At 44.6% G+C, this 20850-nt stretch overlaps 1 protein-coding gene across 1 annotated transcript in view; it reads right to left on the bottom strand.

Moving 5' to 3' along the window:
- Window positions 1-341: 341 nt before the first annotated feature.
- LOC115115126 (phospholipid phosphatase-related protein type 1) overlaps window positions 342-20850 on the bottom strand; it is a 124215-nt gene continuing 103706 nt past the window's right edge. The window contains exon 6 of the mRNA XM_065007685.1: window positions 342-1400. Within this exon, the coding sequence (XP_064863757.1) occupies window positions 1368-1400 (33 nt within the window). The 3' untranslated portion in view covers window positions 342-1367. The remainder of the gene's footprint in view (window positions 1401-20850) is intronic.

The raw sequence follows: 20850 nt of genomic DNA on the forward strand, positions 1-20850 counted from the left end.
ACCGAGCCGTCAAGGTGGAAAAATCTGCCTTTCTGTCCTTGAGCAAGGCAGTTAACCCCCAAGAACTGCTCCCCGCGTGTCGATGACGGGTTGGGAGAAATACGGAAGACACATTTCAGTTGAATATATTCAGTATTCCCCTTCTCACAGAGCGCCAATATTCTGGTGACAACTTAACACAGGTGGAAGATTACTAATTTCTTGTCGAAATCACCTACAGAATAAGCCTTGGAAATGCAGCCCACACAATTTCATTTAATTACGTCTGCTAAATCTACACTCAATACCACCAAGGCCAGCAAAGACTTTCGTTGAAATGAATAAAAAGCCCACACAATAGATACTCTGCTACTAACTATTTATTATTTGGACAAATCAAGAAAAAATATATGCAGCATTTCAAAAGAAATTATTTTCTTCTTTTTTTTAAAGAAAGACTATACAAATTGGGAATATTTATTCAAATAGTTCAACTGTGTACTTCCATGCTGAGAGAATGGCAGTTTCTGGATGGAGAAGACAAAACACAATAATACCACACTGTGTCATAGTCCAATGGGATGTTGTTTTCCCCTAAACAACACGAATAACAAATACATTCCGGAAAAAATCAGCAGGCAAGAAATAAATACATGTATATATAAAAGAAAACAACAAAAAAATCGGTCCAAATGTTTTACACAAGAGATAACAAATAATAATACAAAATAAGAATTTAGTCAATAATTGTACAGAAAAAAACTAACAGAATAGAGTGAGGAATTTGTACAAATACCACAGAACGACATCAAATATTTCAATAACATTAGATAGACTGTATACCGTATATTATATTTCCTTTGTGATATAAAACATGACTATAGAGAGGAGGAATGAATGCGTAAGTAAGTCCTGACACGATGTAAAACATGATGAGCGAGAGAGAGAGAGAGAGAGAGAGAGAGAGGAGGAAGTCCCGACACAAATCAGACTAGGGGTGAAACATTCCGGTAATTTTCCCAGCATGCCCAGACTTTCCAGAAATCCCAGTAGAAGGGTTCCTGGATTTCCTGCTAATTAAGACACCGATTCCGGGAATCTTCTATTGTGGAAAACCTGGATATTTTTGGAAAGTTACGTGACTTTTGCAACCCTAGTTCAGACCTACAGTAGTAACATCTCCAGGGTTAGGGTAGGCTACAGCACATACTCTCTTATACAAAATGTACAAATCATCGGCCTCTAACTAGTTACATACACCAGAATACTGTCCTTTTTTTGTTTGTTACAGTAGTAGTATGACACAGTACAAAACATAATTGTGCCTAGAAGTTGTGTTGAGGAGACGCAAAGGTGACCCGGTGTTGTCCCACCGTGGTCCCCGCTAGTCATGTGACCTCAGTCATCGATGCCGAATGGTTCTGAAAAACAGGAAAAGAGATGTGTTACATTTTTTAACTCCATTTTCTTAAAAACGAAGAATTTAGGTTAATACTGTGGTCCATCAAACATAAAGTAAACGAGTGTGGAATGCATATCCTAAACTTTACAAAAACCAGTGCTGAGTGTGGTATACGTTTCCTATACTTTATGAAAACCAGTGCTGAGTGTGGTATATGTTTCCTATACTTTATGAAAACCAGTGCTGAGTGTGGTATACGTTTCCTATACTTTACAAAAACCAGTGCTGAGTGTGGTATACGTTTCCTATACTTTATGAAAACCAGTGCTGAGTGTGGTATACGTTTCCTATACTTTATGAAAACCAGTGCTGAGTGTGGTATACGTTTCCTATACTTTATGAAAACCAGTGCTCAGTGTGGTATACGTTTCCTATACTTTATGAAAACCAGTGCTGAGTGTGGAATGCATATCCTAAACTTGACAAAAACCAGTGCTGAGTGTGGTATACGTTTCCTATACTTTATGAAAACCAGTGCTGAGTGTGGTATACGTTTGCTATACTTTATGAAAACCAGTGCTGAGTGTGGTATACGTTTCCTATACTTTATGAAAACCAGTGCTGAGTGTGGTATATGTTTCCTATACTTTATGAAAACCAGTGCTGAGTGTGGTATACGTTTCCTATACTTTACAAAAACCAGTGCTGAGTGTGGTATACGTTTCCTATACTTTATGAAAACCAGTGCTGAGTGTGGTATACGTTTCCTATACTTTATGAAAACCAGTGCTGAGTGTGGTATACGTTTCCTATACTTTATGAAAACCAGTGCTCAGTGTGGTATACGTTTCCTATACTTTATGAAAACCAGTGCTGAGTGTGGAATGCATATCCTAAACTTGACAAAAACCAGTGCTGAGTGTGGTATACGTTTCCTATACTTTATGAAAACCAGTGCTGAGTGTGGTATACGTTTGCTATACTTTATGAAAACCAGTGCTGAGTGTGGTATACGTTTCCTATACTTTATGAAAACCAGTGCTGAGTGTGGTATACGTTTGCTATACTTTATGAAAACCAGTGCTGAGTGTGTTATACGTTTCCTATACTTTACAAAAACCAGTGCTGAGTGTGGTAAACGTTTCCTATACTTTATGAAAACCAGTGCTGAGTGTGGTATACGTTTGCTATACTTTATGAAAACCAGTGCTCAGTGTGGTATACGTTTCCTATACTTTATGAAAACCAGTGCTGAGTGTGGTATACATTTCCTATACTTTATGAAAACCAGTGCTGAGTGTGGTATACGTTTCCTATACTTATGAAAACCAGTGCTGAGTAAAACTACTGATAGGGTTCGGGAAGACAAAGTAAAGGTGTCTTTGTGAATAATTTTACACAGGAAGGAAAGGAATACAGTACAGTACTCCTCCCAGTTATTCCTACGGCACCACATCACACAACGTCTTGATACCCTGTGGTAAACACACCCCCTCCACCTCTCAAACGTCCAACAACTTCCAACAACACAGGGACAAAGTCCTAGACTACTGTTACTCTACCCACAAGCAAGCGTACGGGGCCCTCCCTCGTCCCCCATTCGGTAAATCAGATACCTATGTGAGAATACTATTCATTGACTACAGCTCAGCGTTCACCACCATTGTCCCCTCCAAGCTCGTCACCAAGTTGAGGACCCTGGGACTGAACACCTCCATCGGCAACTAGATCCTGGATTTCCCGACGGGCCGAGGGGGCCCCACAGGGGTGTGTGCTTAGTCCCCTCCTGTACTCCCTGTTCACCCACAACTGCATGGCCACGCATGACTCCAACACCATCATCAAGTTTGCTGAGGAAACGACGGTGGTAGGCCTGACTAACAGTGACGATGAGACAGCTTAAATGGAGGAGGTCAGTGCCGGGACAACAACCTCTCCCTTAATGTCAGTAAGACCAAGGAGCTGATCGTGGACTATAGGAAAATGGAGGGGGCAACCAAGCCCTATCCACATCAACGGGGCTGCAGTGGAGCGGGTCTATAACTCCACGTTCTTTGGTGTCAAAATCACAAAGAATTTAAAATGGTCCACACACACGTGCACAGTCATGAAGAAGGCCCGACAGACGCCTGTTCCCCCTCAGGAGGTTGAAAAGGTTTGACATGGATCCTCAAAAACTCAAAAAGTTCTACAGTTGTACCATTGAGAGTATCTTGACAGTCTGCATCACTGCTTGGTATGGCAACAGCACTGCATGGCGCTACAGAGGGTGGTGAGGACAGCCCAGTACATCACTGGAGGCCAGGCTCCCTGCCATCCAGGACCTCTATACCAGAGGGTGGTGTGGACAGCCCAGCACATCACTGGAGGCCAGGATCCCTGCCATCCAGGACCTCTATACCAGAGGGTGATGTGGACAGCCCAGTACATCACTGGGGCCCAGCTCCCTGCCATCCAGGACCTCTATACCAGAGGGTGGTGAGGACAGCCCAGTACATCACTGGGGCCCAGCTCCCTGCCATCCAGGACCTCTATACCAGAGGGTGGTGTGGACAGTCCAGTACATCACTGGGGCCAGGCTCCCTGCCATCCAGGACCTCTATACTAGAGGGTGGTGTGGACAGCCCAGTACATCACTGGAGGCCAGGCTCCCTGCCATCCAGGACTTCTATACCAGAGGGTGGTGTGGACAGCCCAGAACATCACTGGAGGCCAGCTCCCTGCCATCCAGGACCTCTATACCAGAGGGTGGTGTGGACAGCCCAGTACATCACTGGGGCCCAGCTCCCTGCCATCCAGGACCTCTATACCAGGTAGTGGTGTGGACAGTCCAGTACATCACTGGGGCCAGGCTCCCTGCCATCCAGGACCTCTATACCAGAGGGTGGTGTGGACAGCCCAGTACATCACTGGAGGCCAGGCTCCCTGCCATCCAGGACCTCTATACCAGAGGGTGGTGTGGACAGCCCAGTACATCACTGGGGCCAGGCTCCCTGCCATCCAGGACCTCTATACCAGAGGGTGGTGAGGACAGCCCAGTACATCACTGGGGCCAGGCTCCCTGCCATCCAGGACCTCTATACCAGAGGGTGGTGTGGACAGCCCAGTACATCACTGGGGCCCAGCTCCCTGCCATCCAGGACCTCTATACCAGAGGGTGGTGTGGACAGCCCAGTACATCACTGGGGTCCAGCTCCCTGCCATCCAGGACCTCTATACCAGAGGGTGGTGTGGACAGCCCAGTACATCACTGAGGCCGAGCTCCCTGCCATCCAGGACCTCTATACCAGATGGTGGTGTGGACAGCCCAGTACATCACTGGGGCCCAGCTCCCTGCCATCCAGGACCTCTATACCAGAGGGTGGTGTGGACAGCCCAGTACATCACTGAGGCCGAGCTCCCTGCCATCCAGGACCTCTATACCAGAGGGTGGTGTGGATAGCCCAGTACATCACTGGGGCCGAGCTCCCTGCCATCCAGGACCTCTATACCAGAGGGTGGTGTGGACAGCCCAGTACATCACTGGGGCCCAGCTCCCTGCCATCCAGGACCTCTATACCAGAGGGTGGTGTGGACAGCCCAGTACATCACTGGGGCCCAGCTCCCTGCCATCCAGGACCTCTATACCAGAGGGTGGTGTGGACAGCCCAGTACATCACTGGGGCCCAGCTCCCTGCCATCCAGGACCTCTATACCAGGCGGTATGAAAGGAAGGAATGGGAAATCGTGAAAGACTCCAGCCCCCCCATGCCATAGACTGTTCTCTCTGCTTGTAAGGTTTGGAGCTGGGAAAAAAAGCATTTCACTTTTCTTGAGCACGTGACATTAAAACTTGAAACTTGAACCACCTGCTACATTGATTACATGTCAGTGATCCATATGCAGGAGACTAACTGCCCAGTCAGTCAAACAGCAAAAATAATTATCTGCAACCTCATTTCCTTATGGATCCAGCAATCAGTGTGTCTCTTTCTTTGATTGACAGGTGATCCTGACAGAGAGAGGCTGATGTCATTAATAAACCGGCTTCATATTGGTAGCCACTGTAGCTGGACATCACACTGCTTCCTTCACCATCTCTCTCACACAGAGACTAGATCGCTCAACCGTACTTCTTATTACCTCACCATCTCAAATCAAATCAAATAGAAGACAGGTGTACACAACAGGTGTTTCACCTCACAGTGAAATGTTTACTGACAAGCCCTCCACCAACAATGCTTTAAGAAGTTAAAAATAAAAAATATGTGTTAAGTAAAAAATAGATCAAATAAAATTAACAAATAATTTAAGAGCAGCAGTAAATAACAATAGTGAGGCTATATACAGGGGGTACCGATACAGAGTCAATGTGGAGGCTATATACAGGGGGTACCGATACAGAGTTAATGTGGAGGCTATATACAGGGTATTACGGTACAGAGTCAATGTGGAGGCTATATACAGGGGGTACCGATACAGAGTTAATGTGGAGGCTATATACAGGGGGTCCCGGTACAGAGTCAATGTGGAGGCTATATACAGGGGGTACCGATACAGAGTTAATGTGGAGGCTATATACAGGGGGTACCGATACAGAGTCAATGTGGAGGCTATATACAGGGGGTACCGATACAGAGTTAATGTGGAGGCTATATACAGGGGGTCCCGGTACAGAGTCAATGTGGAGGCTGGGTAGCCTAGTGGCTAGCCTAGTGGTCTAGTGGGTAGCCTAGTGGTTAGAGGTTAGAGCGTTGGACTAGTAACCGGAAGGTTGCGAGTTCAAACCCCGAGCTGACAAGGTACAAATCTGTCGTTCTGCCCCTGAACAGGCAGTTAACCCACTGTTCCCAGGCTGTCATTGAAAATAAGAATTTGTTCTTAACTGACTTGCCTGGTTAAATAAAGGTAAAATAAAAAATACAAAAAAAGATACAGGGGGTACCGGAACAGAGTCAATGTGGAGGCTATATACAGGGTATTACGGTACAGAGTCAATGTGGAGGCTATATACAGGGTATTACGGTACAGAGTCAATGTGGAGGCTATATACAGGGTATTACGGTACAGAGTCAATGTGGAGGCTATATACAGGGGGTACCGGTACAGAGTCAATGTGGAGGCTATATACAGGGGGTACCGGTACAGAGCCAATGTGGAGGCTATATACAGGGTGTTACGGTACAGAGTCAATGTGGAGGCTATATACAGGGGGTACCGGTACAGAGTCAATGTGGAGGCTATATACAGGGTGTTACGGTACAGAGTCAATGTGGAGGCTATATACAGGGGGTACCGGTACAGAGTCAATGTGGAGGCTATATACAGGGTATTACGGTACAGAGTCAATGTGGAGGCTATATACAGGGTATTACGGTACAGAGTCAATGTGGAGGCTATATACAGGGGGTACCGGTACAGAGTCAATGTGGAGGCTATATACAGGGTATTACGGTACAGAGTCAATGTGGAGGCTATATACAGGGTATTACGGTACAGAGTCAATGTGGAGGCTATATACAGGGGGTACCAGTACATAGTCAATGTGGAGGCTATATACAGGGTGTTACGGTACAGAGTCAATGTGGAGGCTATATACAGGGTGTTACGGTACAGAGTCAATGTGGAGGCTATATACAGGGTGTTACGGTACAGAGTCAATGTGGAGGCTATATACAGGGTGTTACGGTACAGAGTCAACGTGGAGGCTATATACAGGGTGTTACGGTACAGAGTCAATGTGGAGGCTATATACAGGGTGTTACGGTACAGAGTCAATGTGGAGGCTATATACAAGGTGTTACGGTACAGAGTCAACGTGGAGGCTATATACAGGGTGTTACGGTACAGAGTCAATGTGGAGGCTATATACAGGGTGTTACGGTACAGAGTCAATGTGGAGGCTATATACAGGGTGTTACGGTACAGAGTCAATGTGGAGGCTATATACAGGGTGTTACGGTACAGAGTCAATGTGGAGGCTATATACAGGGTGTTACGGTACAGAGTCAATGTGGAGGCTATATACAAGGTGTTACGGTACAGAGTCAACGTGGAGGCTATATACAGGGTGTTACGGTACAGAGTCAATGTGGAGGCTATATACAGGGTGTTACGGTACAGAGTCAATGTGGAGGCTATATACAGGGTGTTACGGTACAGAGTCAATGTGGAGGCTATATACAGGGTGTTACGGTACAGAGTCAATGTGGAGGCTATATACAGGGGGTACCAGTACAGAGTCAATGTGGAGACTATATACAGGGGGTACCGGTACAGAGTCAATGTGGAGGCTATATACAGGGGGTACCGGTACAGAGTCAATGTGGAGGCTATATACAGGGTGTTACGGTACAGAGTCAATGTGGAGGCTATATACAGGGGGTACCGGTACAGAGTCAATGTGGAGGCTATATACAGGGGGTACCGGTACAGAGTCAATGTGGAGGCTATATACAGGGTGTTACGGTACAGAGTCAATGTGGAGGCTATATACAGGGTGTTACGGTACAGAGTCAATGTGGAGGCTATATACAGGGTGTTACGGTACAGAGTCAATGTGGAGGCTATATACAGGGGGTACCGGTACAGAGTCAATGTGGAGGCTATATACAGGGTATTACGGTACAGATTCAATGTGGAGGCTATATACAGGGGGTACCGGTACAGAGTCAATGTGGAGGCTATATACAGGGTATTACGGTACAGAGTCAATGTGGAGGCTATATACAGGGTGTTACGGTACAGAGTCAATGTGGAGGCTATATACAGGGGGTACCAGTACAGAGTCAATGTGGAGACTATATACAGGGGTACCGGTACAGAGTCAATGTGGAGGCTATATACAGGGGTACCGGTACAGAGTCAATGTGGAGGCTATATACAGGGTGTTACGGTACAGAGTCAATGTGGAGGCTATATACAGGGGTACCGGTACAGAGTCAATGTGGAGGCTATATACAGGGGGTACCGGTACAGAGTCAATGTGGAGGCTATATACAGGGTGTTACGGTACAGAGTCAATGTGGAGGCTATATACAGGGTGTTACGGTACAGAGTCAATGTGGAGGCTATATACAGGGTGTTACGGTACAGAGTCAATGTGGAGGCTATATACAGGGGGTACCGGTACAGAGTCAATGTGGAGGCTATATACAGGGTGTTACGGTACAGATTCAATGTGGAGGCTATATACAGGGGGTACTGGTACAGAGTCAATGTGGAGGCTATATACAGGGTATTACGGTACAGAGTCAATGTGGAGGCTATATACAGGGGGTACCGGTACAGAGTCAATGTGGAGGCTATATACAGGGTGTTACGGTACAGAGTCAACGTGGAGGCTATATACAGGGTGTTACGGTACAGAGTCAATGTGGATGCTCTTTACATTGTGTTACGGTACAGAGTCAATGTGGAGGCTATATACAGGGTATTACGGTACAGTGTCAATGTGGAGGCTATATACAGGGGGTACCGGTACAGAGTGTGGAGGCTATATACAGGGTATTACGGTTAGTCGAGGTCAAATTGAAGACCTAATAATTTTATTCAAAAACATGCGTGTCACAATTATTATCACCCCTGGAAATTCAAATGAACAAACTCTAATTGATGTATATTCCGATTAAGATTTTACTTTTTAAAGTTAATCTGAGTGTTTGGGAACTCTTAAATGGTTATCCATGACTTCCTGTTTCACTGGGGTATAAATATGAGGTAGCACACAGGCTAAACTCTCTTTGTCATCCATCGACATTGGAAAGACCAGAGAACACGCAGATAAAATAAGACAAAAGGTTGTTGACGTTCACAAATCAGGCTATAAAAAAGAGGAGCTCCACTCCTGAAAATACCCATCTCCACTATTAGGGCAATAATTAACTAATAAATAAATAAATAAATAAGACAACTGGAGCTGTGAGGACCTCGCGGACGCGGCCGGCTGCGACAGAGCCTGGGCTCGAACCCAGAGTCTCTGGTGGCACAGCTAGCACTGCGATGCAGTGGGGTGATGCACGATTGGCCTCGGTAGGGATATCCTTGTCTCATCGCGCACTAGCGACTCCTGTGGCGGTCCAGAGGCAGTGCATGCTGACCAGGTCGCAAGGTGCACGGTGTTTCCTCCGACACATTGGTGCAGCTGGCTTCCGGATTGGATGCACGCTGTGTTAAGAAGCAGTGCGGCTTGGTTGTGCTGTGTTTCGGAGGACGCATGACTCTCGACCTTCCCGTACGGGAGTCGTAGCGATGAGACCAGATAGTAACTAAAAAAACAAACAATTGGATAATACGAAAAAAGGGGGTAAAATTCAACAAAAAAATAATAAATTAACCTAAAAAATCTTGGGGTCACCAAGTCTCCAAATCTACAATTAGACGCCAACTCCATGACAACAAGTTATTTGGAAAGGTTGCCAGAAAACAGCCTCTGCTGTCACCAGAACACAAACGTAAGTGCCTGGAGTTTGCTAAATGTCATTGGAACCAGGTGCTATGGTCTGATAAGAATAAAAAAGAGCTTATTGGCAACAAAAGGTGGGCTTGGAGTAAAAAGAACCATGGTCATGCAGAAAATAACCTAATCCCCACTGGGTAGTATCGTGGATCTGTGTAGTATAGTGGATCTGTGTAGTATAGTGGGTATGTGTAGTATAGTGGATCTGTGTAGTATAGTGGTGGATCTGTGTAGTATAGTGGTGGATCTGTGTAGTATAGTGGATCTGTGTAGTATAGTGGATATGGGTAGTATAGTGGATCGGTGTAGTATAGTGGATCTGTGTAGTATAGTGGATCTGTGTAGTATAGTGGATATGTGTAGTATAGTGATGGATCTGTGTAGTATAGTGATGGATCTGTGTAGTATAGTGGTGGATCTGTGTAGTATAGTGATGGATCTGTGTAGTATAGTGGATCTGTGTAGTATAGTGATGGATATGGGTAGTATAGTGGATCTGTGTAGAAAAGTGGATGTGTGTAGTATAGTGGATCTGTGTAGTATAGTGGTGGATCTGTGTAGTATAGTGGATCTGTGTAGTATAGTGGTGGATCTGTGTAGTATAGTGTTGGATCTGTGTAGTATAGTGGTGGATCTGTTTAGTATAGTGGATCTGTGTTGTATAGTGGTGGATCTGTGTAGTATAGTGGTGGATCTGTGTAGTATAGTGGTGGATCTGTGTAGTATAGTGGATCGGTGTGGATCGGTGTAGTATAGTGGATCTGTGTAGTATAGTGGATCTGTGTAGTATAGTGATGGATATGGGTAGTATAGTGGATCTGTGTAGTATAGTGGATATGTGAAGTATAGTGGATCTGTGTAGTATAGTGATGGATCTGTGTAGTATAGTGGTGGATCTGTGTAGTATAGTGATGGATCTGTGTAGTATAGTGGTGGATCAGCGTAGTATAGTGGTGGATCTGTGTAGTATAGTGATGTATCTGTGTAGTATAGTGGATCTGTGTAGTATAGTGGTGGATCTGTGTAGTATAGTGGTGGATCTGTGTAGGATAGCGGATATGTGTAGTATAGTGGTGGATCTGTGTAGTATAGTAATGGATCTGTGTAGTATAGTGGTGGCTCTGTGTAGTATATTGGTGGATCTGTGTAGTATAGTGGTGGATCTGTGTAATATAGTGGATCTGTGTAGTATAGTGGTGGATCTGTGTAGTATAGTGATGTATCTGTGTAGTATAGTGGATCTGTGTTGGATAGTGGTGGATCTGTGTAGTATACTGATGGATCTGTGTAGTATAGTGGTGGATCTGTGTAGTATGGTGGATCTGTGTAGTATAGTGGATCTGTGTAGTATAGTGGTGGATCTGTGTAGTATAGTGTTGGATCGGTGTAGTATAGTGGATCTGTGTAGTATAGTGGTGGATTTGTGTAGTATAGTGGTGGATCTGTGTAGTATAGTGGTGGATCTGTGTAGTATAGTGTTGGATCGGTGTAGTATAGTGGATCTGTGTAGTATAGTGGTGGATTTGTGTAGTATAGTGGTGGATCTGTGTAGTATAGTGGATCTGTGTAGTATAGTGGTGGATTTGTGTAGTATAGTGGTGGATCTGTGTAGTATAGTGGATCTGTGTAGTATAGTGGTGGATCTGTGTAGTATAGTGGTGGATCGGTGTAGTATAGTGGATCTGTGTAGTATAGTGGATCTGTGTAGTATAGTGGTGGATCTGTGTAGTATAGTGGTGGATCTGTGTAGTATAGTGGTGGATCGGTGTAGTATAGTGGATCTGTGTAGTATAGTGGTGGATTTGTGTAGTATAGTGGTGGATCTGTGTAGTATAGTGGATCTGTGTAGTATAGTGGTGGATCTGTGTAGTATAGTGGTGGATCGGTGTAGTATAGTGGATCTGTGTAGTATAGTGGTGGATCTGTGTAGTATAGTGGTGGATCTGTGTAGTATAGTGGATCTGTGTAGTATAGTGGTGGATTTGTGTAGTATAGTGGTGGATCTGTGTAGTATAGTGGATCTGTGTAGTATAGTGGATCTGTGTAGTATAGTGGTGGATCTGTGTAGTATAGTGGATCTGTGTAGTATAGTGGATCTGTGTAGTATAGTGGTGGATCTGTGATGTTGTGGGGCTGTTTCACTTCCAAAGGTCCTGGGAACCGTGTTAGGATACATGGCCTTATGAACTCCATGATGTACCAGGCCAAAACTTGTCTGCCTCTATCAGGAGGCTAAAACTGGGTCTTCGTTGGATCTTCCAGCAGGACAACGATCCCAACCCTAACTACAAATCCACACGAAAATGGTTCACTGACCATAAAATCAAGCTTTTGCAATGACCATCCCAGTCCCCTGACCTAAACCCCACTGAAAACATGTGGAGTGAGCTGAAGAGGAGAGTCCACAAGTGAGGCCCAAGGACTCTGAAGGATCTGGACCCACAGAAATTTGTCATAATACCCATAAAACCTAGCGATCAAACAAGAAAATGGTACCAATTGTTTTTCCAACATTCATTTTTCCCATGTTTTTTTTTAGAAACACTTAAAATATGGGCTCTTTGTCCTGTAGGTTTACCCTGGTGTGATGTATTGATAGCCATGTAGATCTCTCCCTGGTGTGATGTATTGATAACCATGTAGATCTCTCCCTGGTGTGATGTATTGATAACCATGTAGATCTCTCCCTGGTGTGATGTATTGATAACCATGTACATCTCTCCCTGGTGTGATGTATTGATAGCCATGTAGATCTCTCCCTGGTGTGATGTATTGATAACCATGTAGATCTCTCCCTGGTGTGATGTATTGATAACCATGTAGATCTCTCCCTGGTGTGATGTATTGATAACCATGTAGATCTCTCCCTGGCGTGACGTATTGATAACCATGTAGATCTCTCCCTGATGTATTGATAACCATGTAGATCTCTCCCTGGTGTGATGTATTGATAACCATGTAGATCTCTCCCTGGCGTGACGTATTGATAACCATGTAGATCTCTCCCTGATGTATTGATAACCATGTAGATCTCTCCCTGGTGTGATGTATTGATAGCCATGTAAATCTCTCCCTGGTGTGATGTATTGATAACCATGTAGATCTCTCCCTGATGTATTGATAACCATGTAGATCTCTCCCTGATGTATTGATAACCATGTAGATCTCTCCCTGGTGTGATGTATTGATAACCATGTAGATCTCTCCCTGGTGTGATGTATTGATAGCCATGTAAATCTCTCCCTGGTGTGATGTATTGATAACCATGTAGATCTCTCCCTGATGTATTGATAACCATGTAGATCTCTCCCTGATGTATTGATAACCATGTAGATCTCTCCCTGATGTATTGATAACCATGTAGATCTCTCCCTGATGTATTGATAACCATGTAGATCTCTCCCTGGTGTGATGTATTGATAACCATGTAGATCTCTCCCTGATGTATTGATAACCATGTAGATCTCTCCCTGGTGTGATGTATTGATAACCATGTAGATCTCTCCCTGGTGTATTGATAACCATGTAAATCTCTCCCTGGTGTGATGTATTGATAACCATGTACATCTCTCCCTGGTGTGACGTATTGATAACCATGTAGATCTCTCCCTGGTGTGATGTATTGATAACCATGTAGATCTCTCCCTGGTGTGATGTATTGATAACCATGTAAATCTCTCCCTGGTGTGATGTATTGATAACCATGTAAATCTCTCCCTGGTGTGATGTATTGATAACCATGTACATCTCTCCCTGATGTATTGATAACCATGTAAATCTCTCCCTGGTGTGATGTATTGATAACCATGTAAATCTCTCCCTGGTGTGATGTATTGATAACCATGTAAATCTCTCCCTGGTGTGATGTATTGATATTGATAACCATGTAGATCATGTAGATCTCCCTGGTGTGATGTATTGATAACCATGTAGATCTCTCCCTGGTGTGATGTATTGATAACCATGTAAATCTCTCCCTGGTGTGATGTATTGATAACCATGTAAATCTCTCCCTGGTGTGATGTATTGATAACCATGTAAATCTCTCCCTGGTGTGATGTATTGATAACCATGTAAATCTCTCCCTGGTGTGATGTATTGATAACCATGTAAATCTCTCCCTGGTGTGATGTATTGATAACCATGTAAATCTCTCCCTGGCGTGATGTATTGATAACCATGTAAATCTCTCCCTGGTGTGATGTATTGATAACCATGTAAATCTCTCCCTGGTGTGATGTATTGATAACCATGTAAATCTCTCCCTGGTGTGATGTATTGATAACCATGTAAATCTCTCCCTGGTGTGATGTATTGATAACCATGTAAATCTCTCCCTGGTGTGATGTATTGATAACCATGTAAATCTCTCCCTGGTGTGATGTATTGATAACCATGTAAATCTCTCCCTGGTGTGATGTATTGATAACCATGTAAATCTCTCCCTGGTGTGATGTATTGATAACCATGTAAATCTCTCCCTGGTGTGATGTATTGATAACCATGTAAATCTCTCCCTGGTGTGATGTATTGATAACCATGTAAATCTCTCCCTGGTGTGATGTATTGATAACCATGTAAATCTCTCCCTGGTGTGATGTATTGATAACCATGTAAATCTCTCCCTGGTGTGATGTATTGATAACCATGTAGATCTCTCCCTGGTGTGATGTATTGATAACCATGTAAATCTCTCCCTGGTGTGATGTATTGATAACCATGTAAATCTCTCCCTGGTGTGATGTATTGATAACCATGTAGATCTCTCCCTGGTGTGATGTATTGATAACCATGTACATCTCTCCCTGGTGTGATGTATTGATAACCATGTAGATCTCTCCCTGGTGTGATGTATTGATAACCATGTAGATCTCTCCCTGGTGTGATGTATTGATAACCATGTAAATCTCTCCCTGATGTATTGATAACCATGTACATCTCTCCCTGGTGTGATGTATTGATAACCATGTAGATCTCTCCCTGGTGTGATGTATTGATAACCATGTAAATCTCTCCCTGGTGTGATGTATTGATAACCATGTAGATCTCTCCCTGGTGTGATGTATTGATAACCATATAAATCTCTCCCTGGTGTGATGTATTGATAACCATGTACATCTCTCCCTGATGTATTGATAACCATGTAAATCTCTCCCTGGTGTGATGTATTGATAACCATGTAGATCTCTCCCTGGTGTGATGTATTGATAACCATGTAAATCTCTCCCTGGTGTGATGTATTGATAACCATGTAGATCTCTCCCTGGTGTGATGTATTGATAACCATGTACATCTCTCCCTGGTGTGATGTATTGATAACCATGTAGATCTCTCCCTGGTGTGATGTATTGATAACCATGTAAATCTCTCCCTGGTGTGATGTATTGATAACCATGTAAATCTCTCCCTGGTGTGATGTATTGATAACCATGTACATCTCTCCCTGGTGTGATGTATTGATAACCATGTAGATCTCTCCCTGGTGTGATGTATTGATAACCATGTAGATCTCTCCCTGGTGTGATGTATTGATAACCATGTAGATCTCTCCCTGGTGTGATGTATTGATAACCATGTACATCTCTCCCTGATGTATTGATAGCCATGTAGATCTCTCCCTGGTGTGATGTATTGATAACCATGTAGATCTCTCCCTGGTGTGATGTATTCATAACCATGTAGATCTCTCCCTGGTGTGATGTATTGATAACCATGTAAATCTCTCCCTGGTGTGATGTATTGATAACCATGTAAATCTCTCCCTGGTGTGATGTATTGATAACCATGTAGATCTCTCCCTGGTGTGATGTATTGATAACCATGTAGATCTCTCCCTGGTGTGATGTATTGATAACCATGTACATCTCTCCCTGATGTATTGATAGCCATGTAAATCTCTCCCTGGTGTGATGTATTGATAACCATGTAAATCTCTCCCTGGTGTGATGTATTGATAACCATGTAAATCTCTCCCTGGTGTGATGTATTGATAACCATGTAGATCTCTCCCTGGAGTGATGTATTGATAACCATGTAAATCTCTCCCTGGTGTGATGTATTGATAACCATGTAAATCTCTCCCTGGTGTGATGTATTGATAACCATGTAGATCTCTCCCTGGTGTGATGTATTGATAACCATGTAAATCTCTCCCTGGTGTGATGTATTGATAACCATGTAGATCTCTCCCTGGTGTGATGTATTGATAACCATGTAGATCTCTCCCTGGTGTGATGTATTGATAACCATGTAGATCTCTCCCTGGTGTGATGTATTGATAACCATGTACATCTCTCCCTGGTGTGATGTATTGATAACCATGTAGATCTCTCCCCGGTGTGATGTATTGATAACCATGTAAATCTCTCCCTGGTGTGATGTATTGATAACCATGTAAATCTCTCCCTGGTGTGATGTATTGATAACCATGTAGATCTCTCCCTGGTGTGATGTATTGATAACCATGTAGATCTCTCCCTGGTGTGATGTATTGATAACCATGTAGATCTCTCCCTGGTGTGATGTATTGATAACCATGTAGATCTCTCCCTGGTGTGATGTATTGATAACCATGTAGATCTCTCCCTGGTGTGATGTATTGATAACCATGTAAATCTCTCCCTGGTGTGATAACCATGTAAATTGATAACCATGTAGATCTCTCCCTGGTGTGATGTATTGATAACCATGTACATCTCTCCCTGGTGTGATGTATTGATAACCATGTAGATCTCTCCCTGGTGTGATGTATTGATAACCATGTAAATCTCTCCCTGGTGTGATGTATTGATAACCATGTAGATCTCTCCCTGGTGTGATGTATTGATAACCATGTACATCTCTCCCTGATGTATTGATAACCATGTAAATCTCTCCCTGGTGTGATGTATTGATAACCATGTAGATCTCTCCCTGGTGTGATGTATTGATAACCATGTAGATCTCTCCCTGGTGTGATGTATTGATAACCATGTACATCTCTCCCTGATGTATTGATAGCCATGTAAATCTCTCCCTGGCGTGATGTATTGATAACCATGTAAATCTCTCCCTGGCGTGATGTATTGATAGCCATGTAAATCTCTCCCTGGCGTGATGTATTGATAACCATGTAAATCTCTCCATGGCGTGATGTATTGATAACCATGTAAATCTCTCCCTGGTGTGATGTATTGATAACCATGTAGATCTCTCCCTGGCGTGATGTATTGATAACCATGTAAATCTCTCCCTGGTGTGATGTATTGATAACCATGTAAATCTCTCCCTGGTGTGATGTATTGATAACCATGTAAATCTCTCCCTGGTGTGATGTATTGATAACCATGTAAATCTCTCCCTGGTGTGATGTATTGATAACAATGTAGATCTCTCCCTGGTGTGATGTATTGATAACCATGTAGATCTCTCCCTGGTGTGATGTATTGATAACCATGTAAATCTCTCCCTGGTGTGATGTATTGATAACCATGTAGATCTCTCCCTGATGTGATGTATTGATAACCATGTAGATCTCTCCCTGGTGTGATGTATTGATAACCATGTAGATCTCTCCCTGGTGTGATGTATTGATAACCATGTACATCTCTCCCTGGTGTGATGTATTGATAACCATGTAGATCTCTCCCTGGTGTGATGTATTGATAACCATGTAAATCTCTCCCTGGTGTGATGTATTGATAACCATGTAAATCTCTCCCTGGTGTGATGTATTGATAACCATGTAGATCTCTCCCTGGTGTGATGTATTGATAACCATGTAGATCTCTCCCTGGTGTGATGTATTGATAACCATGTAGATCTCTCCCTGGTGTGATGTATTGATAACCATGTAGATCTCTCCCTGGTGTGATGTATTGATAACCATGTAGATCTCTCCCTGGTGTGATGTATTGATAACCATGTAAATCTCTCCCTGGTGTGATGTATTGATAACCATGTAGATCTCTCCCTGGTGTGATGTATTGATAACCATGTACATCTCTCCCTGGTGTGATGTATTGATAACCATGTAGATCTCTCCCTGGTGTGATGTATTGATAACCATGTAAATCTCTCCCTGGTGTGATGTATTGATAACCATGTAGATCTCTCCCTGGTGTGATGTATTGATAACCATGTACATCTCTCCCTGATGTATTGATAACCATGTAAATCTCTCCCTGGTGTGATGTATTGATAACCATGTAGATCTCTCCCTGGTGTGATGTATTGATAACCATGTAGATCTCTCCCTGGTGTGATGTATTGATAACCATGTACATCTCTCCCTGATGTATTGATAGCCATGTAAATCTCTCCCTGGCGTGATGTATTGATAACCATGTAAATCTCTCCCTGGCGTGATGTATTGATAGCCATGTAAATCTCTCCCTGGCGTGATGTATTGATAACCATGTAAATCTCTCCATGGCGTGATGTATTGATAACCATGTAAATCTCTCCCTGGTGTGATGTATTGATAACCATGTAGATCTCTCCCTGGCGTGATGTATTGATAACCATGTAAATCTCTCCCTGGCGAGACGTATTGATAACCATGTAAATCTCTCCCTGGCGAGACGTATTGATAACCATGTAAATCTCTCCCTGATGTATTGATAACCATGTAAATCTCTCCCTGATGTGATGTATTGATAGCCATGTAAATCTCTCCCTGATGTGATGTATTGATAACCATGTAAATCTCTCCCTGGTGTGATGTATTGATAACCATGTAAATCTCTCCCTGATGTATTGATAACCATGTAAATCTCTCCCTGGTGTGATGTATTGATAACCATGTAAATCTCTCCCTGGTGTGATGTATTGATAACCATGTACATTTACATTTAAGTCATTTAGCAGACGCTCTTATCCAGAGCGACTTACAAATTGGTGCGTTCACCTTAAGACATCCAGTGGAACAGCCACTTTACAATAGTGCATCTAAATCTTTTAAGGGGGTGAGAAGGATTACTTTATTCTATCTTAGGTATTCTTGAAAGAGGTGGGGTTTCAGGTGTCTCCGGAAGGTGGTGATTGACTCCGCTGTCCTGGCGTCGTGAGGGAGTTTGTTCCACCATTGGGGGGCCAGAGCAGCGAACAGTTTTGACTGGGCTGCGCGGGAACTGTACTTCCTCAGTGGTAGGGAGGCGAGCAGGCCAGAGGTGGATGAACGCAGTGCCCTTGTTTGGGTGTAGGGCCTGATCAGAGCCTGGAGGTACTGAGGTGCCGTTCCCCTCACAGCTCCGTAGGCAAGCACCATGGTCTTGTAGCGGATGCGAGCTTCAACTGGAAGCCAGTGGAGAGAGCGGAGGAGCGGGGTGACGTGAGAGAACTTGGGAAGGTTGAACACCAGATGGGCTGCGGCGTTCTGGATGAGTTGTAGGGGTTTAATGGCACAGGCAGGGAGCCCAGCCAACAGCGAGTTGCAGTAATCCAGACGGGAGATGACAAGTGCCTGGATTAGGACCGCTGCTGCTTCCTGTGTGAGGCAGGGTCGTACTCTGCGGATGTTGTAGAGCATGAACCTACAAGAACGGGCCACCGCCTTGATGTTAGTTGAGAACGACAGGGTGTTGTCCAGGATCACGCCAAGGTTCTTAGCGCTCTGGGAGGAGGACACAATGGAGTTGTCAACCGTGATGGCGAGATCATGGAACGGGCAGTCCTTCCCCGGGAGGAAGAGCAGCTCCGTCTTGCCGAGGTTCAGCTTGAGGTGGTGATCCGTCATCCACACTGATATGTCTGCCAGACATGCAGAGATGCGATTCGCCACCTGGTCATCAGAAGGGGGAAAGGAGAAGATTAATTGTGTGTCGTCTGCATAGCAATGATAGGAGAGACCATGTGAGGTTATGACAGAGCCAAGTGACTTGGTGTATAGCGAGAATAGGAGAGGGCCTAGAACAGAGCCCTGGGGGACGCCAGTGGTGAGAGAGCGTGGTGAGGAGACAGATTCTCGCCACGCCACCTGGTAGGAGCGACCTGTCAGGTAGGACGCAATCCAAGCGTGGGCCGCGCCGGAGATGCCCAACTCGGAGAGGGTGGAGAGGAGGATCTGATGGTTCACAGTATCGAAGGCAGCCGATAGGTCTAGAAGGATGAGAGCAGAGGAGAGAGAGTTAGCTTTAGCAGTGCGGAGGGCCTCCGTGATACAGAGAAGAGCAGTCTCAGTTGAATGACTAGTCTTGAAACCTGACTGATTTGGATCAAGAAGGTCATTCTGAGAGAGATAGCGGGAGAGCTGGCCAAGGACGGCACGTTCGAGAGTTTTGGAGAGAAAAGAAAGAAGGGATACTGGTCTGTAGTTGTTGACATCGGAGGGATCGAGTGTAGGTTTTTTTCAGAAGGGGTGCAACTCTCGCTCTCTTGAAGACAGAAGGGACGTAGCCAGCGGTCAGGGATGAGTTGATGAGCGAGGTGAGGTAAGGGAGAAGGTCTCCCGAAATGGTCTGGAGAAGAGAGGAGGGAATAGGGTCAAGCGGGCAGGTTGTTGGGCGGCCGGCCGTCACAAGACGCAAGATTTCATCTGGAGAGAGAGGGGAGAAAGAGGTCAGAGCACAGGGTAGGGCAGTGTGAGCAGAACCAGCGGTGTCGTTTGACTTAGCAAACGAGGATCGGATGTCGTCGACCTTCTTTTCAAAATGGTTGACGAAGTCATCTGCAGAGAGGGAGGAGGGGGGAGGGGGAGGAGGATTCAGGAGGGAGGAGAAGGTGGCAAAGAGCTTCCTAGGGTTAGAGGCAGATGCTTGGAATTTAGAGTGGTAGAAAGTGGCTTTAGCAGCAGAGACAGAAGAGGAAAATGTAGAGAGGAGGGAGTGAAAGGATGCCAGGTCCGCAGGGAGGCGAGTTTTCCTCCATTTCCGCTCGGCTGCCCGGAGCCCTGTTCTGTGAGCTCGCAATGATTCGTCGAGCCACGGAGCAGGAGGGGAGGACCGAGCCGGCCTGGAGGATAGGGGACATAGAGAATCAAGGGATGCAGAAAGGGAGGAGAGGAGGGTTGAGGAGGCAGAATCAGGAGATAGGTTGGAGAAGGTTTGAGCAGAGG

The sequence above is a fragment of the Oncorhynchus nerka genome, linkage group LG22, assembly GCF_034236695.1.
Source record: "Oncorhynchus nerka isolate Pitt River linkage group LG22, Oner_Uvic_2.0, whole genome shotgun sequence".
NCBI classification, from domain to species: Eukaryota; Metazoa; Chordata; class Actinopteri; order Salmoniformes; family Salmonidae; genus Oncorhynchus; species Oncorhynchus nerka.